Here is a 10,000-nt window from a genome sequence, read left to right as displayed (position 1 = left end):
AAAGGAAAATTGACTGGAAATTTTGGTGACTATCCCCCTTAACCTACTTATAACGAGATATTCACAAGCCCTACTGACAGGTGCTGGGTGCTGCTCCCGGAAAATAATAAACACACGAGAAGCCCTCTATGCTCATGGCTGCAGCATAAATGACTGTTTAAGTAATGAGGCTAAAGTTACTGGTGGCACAGGGTGTATTACAGAAAATTTAATAATACAAGAAAAAAAAAAAGGAAAAATCATACAGTTGTTAGTACTACACTGAAATATAGACTACTCACAGAGATGACACTGAGTCTGTGCCATGAAAACAGTCAATTACTAGAAATCAAATATAGATAAATGAATGAAAAAAAAAGATACCAACACTGCAAATGGGAGGCAAGGAGTGTCTGTGGGCCGGGTCCACCTGTGAGAGTTGCCACTCGAGTAAACCTAATGTACAGATCCAATGGGTTAATGACACACGAAGCAAGCCCAGAGACTGTAGCATTCTCCTTATACATAATGCCTATCAAGTTGTCCTTCAAAGACCACAGGATAGTAGTTGCTTGAGGAAGAGTGAATAAGGTAATTCTAAGAAAAAAAGACCCAATTTGAAAGTACCTTCTGGAGACTTACCAGACATACCCCCAACCAACTTATTCAAGAAATCGTGAAGACTATCAAAATACTTGTCCTAAAAAGCGCTGAAGCAGTTAAGACCTTCACGGGCCAACACTAAGAGCAACCTTGGACGGGGAGGAAAAAAAAAACTCGCTTACCTTGACATTAACTTCCTTTCATAACCAACTACAACAGTACACAAGAAAACTGTGAACCCCTGCGTGTGTATTGATATATTACGCACAGAATTCCTACCCCGTAATACAAATATGATAAATAACAAGGCCTTAAAACCTTCCAATCACGAAGGACCCAACTCTTCAATGGGGTTCCTTTGACATTATCTCCCCTTTCAACACCTCCATCGACAAACTACTTCCCAAAGTTGTATGCAACCAAACAAATCACCAACACCTCATTTAAGCGTTAAAAATCCTCACCTCATCGCCAATTACGGCTATTAATTTGCCCTGAGCTGCTGCCACTGACATCCTTTCGCTCTCAGTCACGAGTTTCGTCTGCTAAAAGCTGGTCCGATCATGTGATGTCGTGACGTAAGGAGGAACAGTGACTCCTTTGGGTAAATTGTGATGCGCGGGGAGTTAGAGCGACATCTATGAGTCGGGAGATCACACAAACTTCGGAAGGGTTAAATTGTGTATATGGGCTATTGTACTCTTTATCTTAAAAAAAGAAAGAAGTCGTTTGTACTATTGTATTATTGTTTATAATACTCAATCGAATTAGGAAAATATTTAAGAGGTACTATATATTCTATAGTCAATGATGATGCGCGACATCTATAGGGAAAGCAAAGAGTTATTTTTAGTTTTCTTTGTTATTTTGAGGGGGAATTGTATTATTAAGTGAAATGTTTATACACACACACACACACACACACACACACACACACATATACATATGTATATGTATATATATAATATATACATATATGCATACACACATACATATGTATGTATGTATGTATGTATGTATGTATGTATGCATACATACATACATACACAACACACACACGCACATATATGTGTATATATGTGTGTGTGTGTGTGTGTGTGTGTGTGTTTATATCAACACACGCACATACATACATGTATATATATATATATATATATATATATATATATATATATATATATATATATACACACATATACGTATCATCATCTTCAGCCTGCATCAATCCACTGCGGGACGTAGGCCTCTCCCAGTCTTTTCCAACTTTGTCTGTCTTGCGTTTTTTGTTCCCAGTCTTGACCCCCAAATTTCGTTATTTCATCACGCCATCTTGTCACTGGTCTAGCCCTTAACTTCTTTATGTTATCTATAGGCCAGTCTGTTACTTTGTCCATCTCTCGTCCGGTCTCCGACATATGACCTGCCCATTGCCATTTTTTCTTTTTGATGCTTGCAAGTATATATTCCACTTTTGTCTGTTCCCTGATCCACGTCGCCCGCATCCGATCTCTTCGGCTAATTTCCAGCATTAACCTCTCCATCTCCCTCTGGACAGTGTCCTCTCCAGCCTAGATTGATGCGTTATTTAATTTCCTCTTCTCTAGATGTGTTTGTCTGTACGAGTTGCCCTAGGTACATATACTTGTCCACTACCTCTAGCGCTTCGCTGTGTACATATATCTGTTCGAATTGAACTCTATTGTTGAACATGATCTTAATCTTTTTCTTGTTCATCCTAAGTCCGACTTTCAGAATTTCTCTATTCAGATCTCTTGTTTGTTACTGCATTTAATTTGCAGATTCACTGAAGAGAACAATATCATCTGTAAATTGTTTAGGTATTCGTCTCCTATTTTGATACCCTTTCGGTTCCATTCTAACTTCTTGAATATTTCCTCTTCCAATATTTTGCAGTATACGTCCTCTACTCCTATATTTGTTTATTTTTTCTCTTATTTGGGTAAGCGTGTGGATGTGGCCTGTTGTTGAGAATCCACTGCGGAAGCCTGCTTGTTCTCTAGGCTGGTTAGAATCAGACTGTCAGAGATACGAGTTGTGATGATTTTCGTTAACAGTTTGACAGTAACTTGAAAGAAGGCTTATCGGTCGATAGTTTATTAGATCCTCTCTATCCTCTTTTTTAATGGATCAAAATCATTTTTGCTTTCAGAATTTTTCCGTTGAGAAGGCATTTTTAAAATAGATTTCTCCTGCGTCTATCATAAGGTCTATAGCAACTCCGTCTTCACCTGGTGTTTTACCTCTTTACATGCCTGTAAGCGCTTTCATGACCCTACGTGTTTGCATTGGCTGTTTAGTTTCTACCAAGAGCTTGCTGGAACTTTGCTTGACGTTCTTACCGCCTACTTCAAGTGCAGCTTCCCTTGTCAAGTCATTGAATTGTTTGTTGATTTGGTCAATGAGATCTTCGTCGCTGAGAAGTGAATATCTAAAATTCTATCGCTCTGTTGGCCTTCAAGTTAGCTAAATTTTGCTGCAGTTTTCGTATGAGTTTGTTCTTCTCCCTTCTGAGGTGTGATTTAATTTGGCCTCTGACCATTCTATGGTCGCTGCCCACATTTACTTTAATAATAGCTTTCACATTAGTTACTATATCGCGCCTATTTGAAATTATGAAGTCAATTTCGTTTTTGATGTCCGATGGCTCAAGTTTTTTTTCTAAGAATGTATTCATGATATTGAGTGATCGAGCCTCTGCGAAATTGATTAGCATTTGTCCCCTCTCAGTCCTAGTGTCTATAACGTGATTCCCCACTACGGTTTCTCCTGTCTTTTTACCTATTTTGGTAAATGGGTTTTTACTCTCTCGCCGGCTAAATGAACATCATAGAAGCTCTCCATTTCTTCATCACTGTGGCTGCAGGTTGGAGCATAGACTTGAACAATTTTTAAGTTGTACCTATTGTTTAGTTTTATTGTTACTGAAGCCACCCTTTCGCTTATACTATAGAATTTCACGATCTTCTCTTATAAACGTTTGTGAACTAAGAAACCTACCCCTAATTCCTGCTTGTTACCCTGAGGTTTACCTCTCCAATAGAGTACATATCCATCATTTAGTATTTTCTTTTCTTTGCCTAGTCTTCTAACTTCACAGAGTCCTACAACATCCCAGAGTTCCTTAAGTAATGCTAGTAAGTCGGATTCATTGTACTTATATGTGCAAAGGTTATATATATATATATATATATATATATATATATATATGTGTGTGTGTGTGTGTGTGTGTGTGAGAGTGTGTTTGTTTGTGTGTGTGTGTTTGTTTGTGTGTGTGTATTTGTTTGTGTTTTTATGTATTTGTGTGTGTGTACACATAAATGAATTAATACATTAATATATATATATGTATATATACATATATATGCATATACATACGCACACAGTTATATATATATATAATTATATATATTATATCTATCTATCTATCTACACACACGTATACACACACACACACAGGGTGTATACATATCTATAAACATATATATATATATATACACACATAGACAGGTGTGTACACATTCACACACATATGTGTGTGTGTGTTTGCAAACATACATACATACATACATACATACATATATATATATATATAAACATGCATATACACATACATACACACACGCATGTGTGTATGTATGTGTGTGTACGTTTGTATACATACATATATATACACACATACCTATATATATATATATATTCATATTATATTTATTTATATATATATCTTTATATATAAAATATACACATATAGATAGATAGATATATATAGATACATATACTTATACTTTCTTTCTCTTTTTTTTCACTTTTACGTCTTTTCTCGGTCTTTCAGAATCTATGGACTAATTCATGGCATTTCGCGGTAATATGATAAAAACAGAAAAAACGCGAACCGCTGCGATGTAGTAGCGTTAATTGGCAACTCTGTCCGCTGCAGCTTTTTTTCTGCATCGCCCTCATCGGCCTGACACTAGGGAGCCAAAACTGATAAATAATATACCATTGTTGGTACTTTTAGATACAACAAAAACAATTGGTACGATTGTCAGGATTTTTTTTTTTTTTTTTTTTAATATGTTATGTTTTATTTTCGCGTTACACACAAAGGCGATAATTTCCTAGCGAAATAAGAACATCTCAAAAGACTCGATTATTGTCTAGGACAGGTTCTCAAAGTGGGGGTCCCGGCCTCCAGAGGGGTCGCGAGATGCTGCAACCCCTCTTCCTTCCTCCTTTGGGATGTCTTGGCAGAAGATTATCTAGGATTATCCAAGACCGCAATGTACTGACGCCTTTCGGATCGACCTGCCTCAGTGAAGTTACATATTCCGCACTAACATGCATGTCGAGGATCTCCGTGTTGCGGTTTCCAACATGCCCTCAAGGGTGGAGTCGCTGTGCTCCACGAAGCAAGCCCTTTCTTCCCAATAATAAGGGTGAATTGGTCAGCATTAAAAGACTGTGTGTGTGTGTGTGTGTGTGTGTGTGTGTGTGTGTGTGTGTGTGTGTGTGTGTGCGTGCGTGCGTGTGCGTGTGTTTGTTCTTACCTAGTTGTTTCAATACGAGAGAAAAACTAAGCTTTGATGGTGCCGTCTGCTATATTTAAAATATTGTATAACTTTTTAATTAATGGATATTTGCGGCACACACAACGTTATTTGGAAGATTGTTCCATGTTTCAATAATTCAGAAGGACTTTTTTATATCTTTCTTGCCTCTTTTTGCTGTCTCCTCTAGTCCTTCTTGTGTTCATAATTATACTCATCTTTGTCTAACTTCAGTTCCTGTAACATAGTTGAACATCATAATCATGCCACCCCCTTTTCTTCTTTCTTCCAAAGTAGGAAGTCCTATTTTCTGTAGTCTTTCTTTATTCCATTTTTTCCTTATCTGCTGGGTTTGATGTTACGTCTGCTCATTTGCATTGATATAGTGGACGATTTTTACTCCGAACCTGAATACATGGCCTTTATTGGTGTTGAATTCCATTTTATAAGCACAACTCCACATTAAGTTCTCAGTGTCACTTTGAAGGCATTGGCATGAGACATCGTCTATTATCCTTTTTTTTGCAATTTCGCGTCGTCTGCAAACATATACAGATAACTACCTGGAATTATGTGTAACCCTAAATCATTTATGAAAATGATAAACCTAATCGGCGCCAATACCGATCCTTGAGGTACTCCGCTAGTTACTCGTCGCCAAGTAGAGTGGTTTTCTCTAATTACGGTTCTCCTCTGTCTTTCATGAAGAAAGTCTTCCGTCCATTCGAGGAGTTTGCCTTTCACTCTACCTGGGTGTTCTAATTTCCATAGTAGTCTTTTATGAGACAACTTATCAAATGCCATCTTAAAGTCTAAGTATACACCATCCACCTCGTGTCTTTCTTGTAGTATTTCAGAAACTCTATCATAGAAACAGGAAATTTGCTGCGCATGACCTTCCTTCCCTAAAACAATAATGTTTATTTGCTATCGTATCGTGTGTTTAAAGTACATCAACCAACTGTTTTCTAATTATCCTTTCTAACAGCTTGTATACTACACTTGTAAACGAAACTGGTCTATAATTTAGAGGGTTTTGTTTGTCACCGTTCTTGTAAAAAAGGTTTAACATTGGCAAGTTTCTAATCTTTGGGTAGTTTTCCTTGTCTCACTGAATTTCGGAATATTAACAATAACGGAGTACATAATTCTTCGACACATTCCCTCAGAACCCAGTTAGATATCTGATTTGGTCCCTCTGCTTTAGTCTTGTCTAACCCTTTCAGTAGGTCTTTTATATCATATTTTTTCCAGTGTGTTAGTTTCGATATTCTGATTTACGTTTGTACGGTTACTTGCCATTTCAAAGTATGGGTCCTAAACAAACACTGTCTGAAATTTCTCATTAAGGATTTCACACATTTCCTCCTTAGTATAAACGATGTTATTGTATTTGATTGCGCTAATTTGATCTTTATTTTTAGTCTTACTATTTATGTAGTTAAAGAAGAGCTTTGGTTGGTTTGTACATTTATTGATTATATCCTTTTCAAAGTCTAATTTCGCCTCCCTCATGGTTTGGGCATACTCATTTCTTCCTACTTTAGACTTTTCATACGCTGCCTGAGATCTGTCTTCTGAACCTTCTTGTTGTTGTTTGTTTCCTCTCATTTTCTTGCACTTAACATTGAACCACATTTGGCCATTTCTTGCTTCATTTTTGAATTTGATACAATTTTTCTACTTGTTTATATATATATATATATATATATATAGTAAACACACACACACACACACAATATAAATATATACAAACATACATAATATGTATATATCAATATATATCATATATATGTACACACACACACACACATACACACATACATACACACACATGCATACACAGACACATACATACTCTCACACATGCAAATATTCATTTTATAACACCCATGCTCACACATACATATACCCTTACATACACACATATAAGCATACACACTTAAAGACACATACCCCCCCCCCCCCCTCACATGCACACAAATACACAGACAAACTCGCCCACATGCAGATACCCCCCCTCCCCCTTCTCTCTCTATCTCTCCCTCCATAGTATGTGTGTACTTTAGTGCACGTATTAATGTATCTGAGGATTTTTTGCGTAAATATGTGTTTTATTAGTGTATCTAGGTAATAACAAAAATATGGCAATTGTTATTATATGTTTTGCTTGAGTCCATACTTCCGTTTAGACCTTACATATGTTATTGACCACTTACTCGAGGTTTTGTAATGGTTACGTACATTTCATTGAGATTTTTTTGGGGAACGAGAGCACATTACAGACTCGCAGTACAGATACTCGGGCCCCTACTACCGCCTAGACCTGCCCTATTATAATTATATGCTTCCTCTCCGCCAGAAGGACTTTACCTGGCGGTTGTCTGAGTAATAGTTCCACAGGTTACATCTTTTCAGAAAACATTTGGACTGGGCTTTCAACGATATTTTCGATCCCGAAATTCCGTATGTGAGACCATGCAGGAAGAAGTACGCTGGTAATAATGGAGAGGGTTAACAAGTAAAAATGGGAAAGCTTGAGACCATCCAGGAAGAACAAATATTGACAATAATGATGCTAGCAATCCAGCCTTTGGATTGGTAGCTCAAACGCATATTTGTATATTTATATCCATTTATCTCTCTCTCTCTCTCTCTCTCTCTCTCTCTCTCTCTCTCTCTCTCTCTATATATATATATATATATATATATATATGCAAACAGAATAATCATTGATTAAGCCCATAGCATAAAATCAGAAATAGTCATATAGCTTAGACAGTAAAAAACAATTGTAAGTTATCACTTTACATATTAATACAAACTAACAAGATGCTTTTTACCTGTATCTTTTTAAGGTAGCGGCATTAGTTGAAAATTTAATTTTATAAGGTAACACATTCCAGGAATACATCCAGAATACTATCAAAACTCATTAAGTAACTGTGAATGTATACATTTGAGGGACTCTAATTTGTGAACATCTCAGATATTCAGTATTCTGAGTTCCTTAAGCAACTGCTGAGTATCGACATTCTAGTGCACACTGCACGAAGCTCGTATAGCACGTTTCTGCAGCACAACCAGTGGCGCTAAAATATTGCTTGAAGCGGCACCCCACGCTACGTTGCAATACTGCAGGCACGGGTATATAAGATCATAGTATAATAAAACTAATGCATTTTGTGCTAAAAATCACTAGCTTTAATTGCAAGGTCATCTGTTTTTGATAGTCTATCTCGAATTATTGAAATATGTGATTTCCAATTTAGCTTATTGTCAACCGGCACACCAAAGAATTTCATGTTTATGGATAAGTTAGGGATTACCGAGTTGAATAGTTATAATACAAGGTAGTTTCTTTTCGCCGGTAAATATAAGGTAACGCGTTTTATCAACATTTACAATCAATTTATCTTATGTTAACCAATTTGTCACATTACGTAATTCTACATTCATATGACTCAATGAGTCAATAGTAGGGCCCCCCGAGAAAGACATTAGTATCATCTGCAAATAATATAATTCTGAAGTCTGAAGTAAACCTAATCATTAATGAATATGAGCAGTAAAAGCGTAAGAGAGAGGGGGGCAAAAGCGGAGATACAGCCATTCGCCTGAGTAAATTGCTGACGGCCTGTCAGGTAACTGCTGAACTACTTGTGCGCAATCTCACGTATGCCATAAACTAACATAACCATTGGTTCTTATAGAGGGCGGTACGGCTCCCAGGGGCGGTGGAAAGACATGGAGGACGGTGAGACATTTAATTAATGTATATATATATATGTATATGTATATATATATATATTTTTTTCTTTTACAAAATCTGTCATAATCATTAAGGCAAGGGAACACTTATTCAGTTGTACTGCATTGCCTTCCCAGCATCATATTTAGTAGAACGGGGCTTCAGTGCACTCACCTTGCGTCTTACCAAGCAAAGAAAAAGACTGAAACTTACTGAACTTGGGGACCTACTACATCTTAGTGAGTTATAGTCTAATGCTGAGAAGCTGATATATCACCAAGCGCATCCATCCTATTAAGAATAACTGAAGATAATGATCTATATACTATGTTTACCAGTGAGATGTTGATTTGCCCTTCCATATTACTGACACTGCTAGATCTACTAAACTAAACTTTACTAAATTAGGTTTTATATGTGAAATGATCTTTGTATTTTATCTGTTTTTATATACACATATACTGGTAGCTCAAACAACCGTGGCATGCTTGTACAAGGTCATCCATTCTAGGCCGAGGTGTGTGTGTGTGTGTGTGTGTGTGTGTGTGTGTGTGTGTGTGTGTGTGTGTGTGTGTGTGTGTGTGTGTGTGTGTGTGTGTGTGTGTGTGTGTGTGTGTGTGTGTTTATATACACACACATAAATATGTATGTAAGTATGCATGTATGTATGTATGTATGTATATGTGTGTGTGTATATATATATATATATATATATATATTTTCACACACATCTATCCTATCTATCTATCTATATATCTATCTATATATTTACCCGTATACACATATATAAACATATATTTACACAATATATATGTACATATATATAATATATATATATATATATATATGCATACATATATATACGCATATATTTACACAATATATATATATATATATATATATATATATATATATATATATTTACATATATGTATACTTCCTCTTTGTATTTTTATATTAAATAAAAAATAAAACAAAAAAAAGACTGCCGCGATGGTCCAGTGGTTAGAGCACTGGATTCCGACCTTCATGGTTCCTAGTTCAATTCCCCGTCGCGGCGATCGTAAAAATACCTGCGCTGCGACTGCTGGCTCGAGCC

At 36.4% G+C, this 10,000-nt stretch overlaps 2 protein-coding genes across 2 annotated transcripts in view; one reads left to right on the top strand and one right to left on the bottom strand.

Annotated features, from left to right (window-relative positions):
- LOC125048230 (V-type proton ATPase subunit F-like) overlaps positions 1-1,168 on the bottom strand; it is a 12,285-nt gene extending 11,117 nt beyond the window's left edge. Inside the window, exon 1 of the mRNA XM_047646818.1 lies at positions 1,047-1,168. Within this exon, the coding sequence (XP_047502774.1) occupies positions 1,047-1,097 (51 nt within the window). The 5' untranslated portion in view covers positions 1,098-1,168. The remainder of the gene's footprint in view (positions 1-1,046) is intronic.
- Positions 1,169-8,870: 7,702 nt separating this feature from the next.
- The window catches only part of LOC125024555 (partner of Y14 and mago-like), an 11,945-nt gene continuing 10,815 nt past the window's right edge, over positions 8,871-10,000 (top strand). Inside the window, exon 1 of the mRNA XM_047612359.1 lies at positions 8,871-8,907. Coding sequence (XP_047468315.1) covers positions 8,898-8,907 — 10 coding nt within the window. The 5' untranslated portion in view covers positions 8,871-8,897. The remainder of the gene's footprint in view (positions 8,908-10,000) is intronic.

The sequence above is a fragment of the Penaeus chinensis genome, chromosome 43 (assembly GCF_019202785.1).
Source record: "Penaeus chinensis breed Huanghai No. 1 chromosome 43, ASM1920278v2, whole genome shotgun sequence".
NCBI lineage: Eukaryota > Metazoa > Arthropoda > Malacostraca > Decapoda > Penaeidae > Penaeus > Penaeus chinensis.
This window is presented reverse-complemented; position numbering and strand designations above follow the sequence as displayed.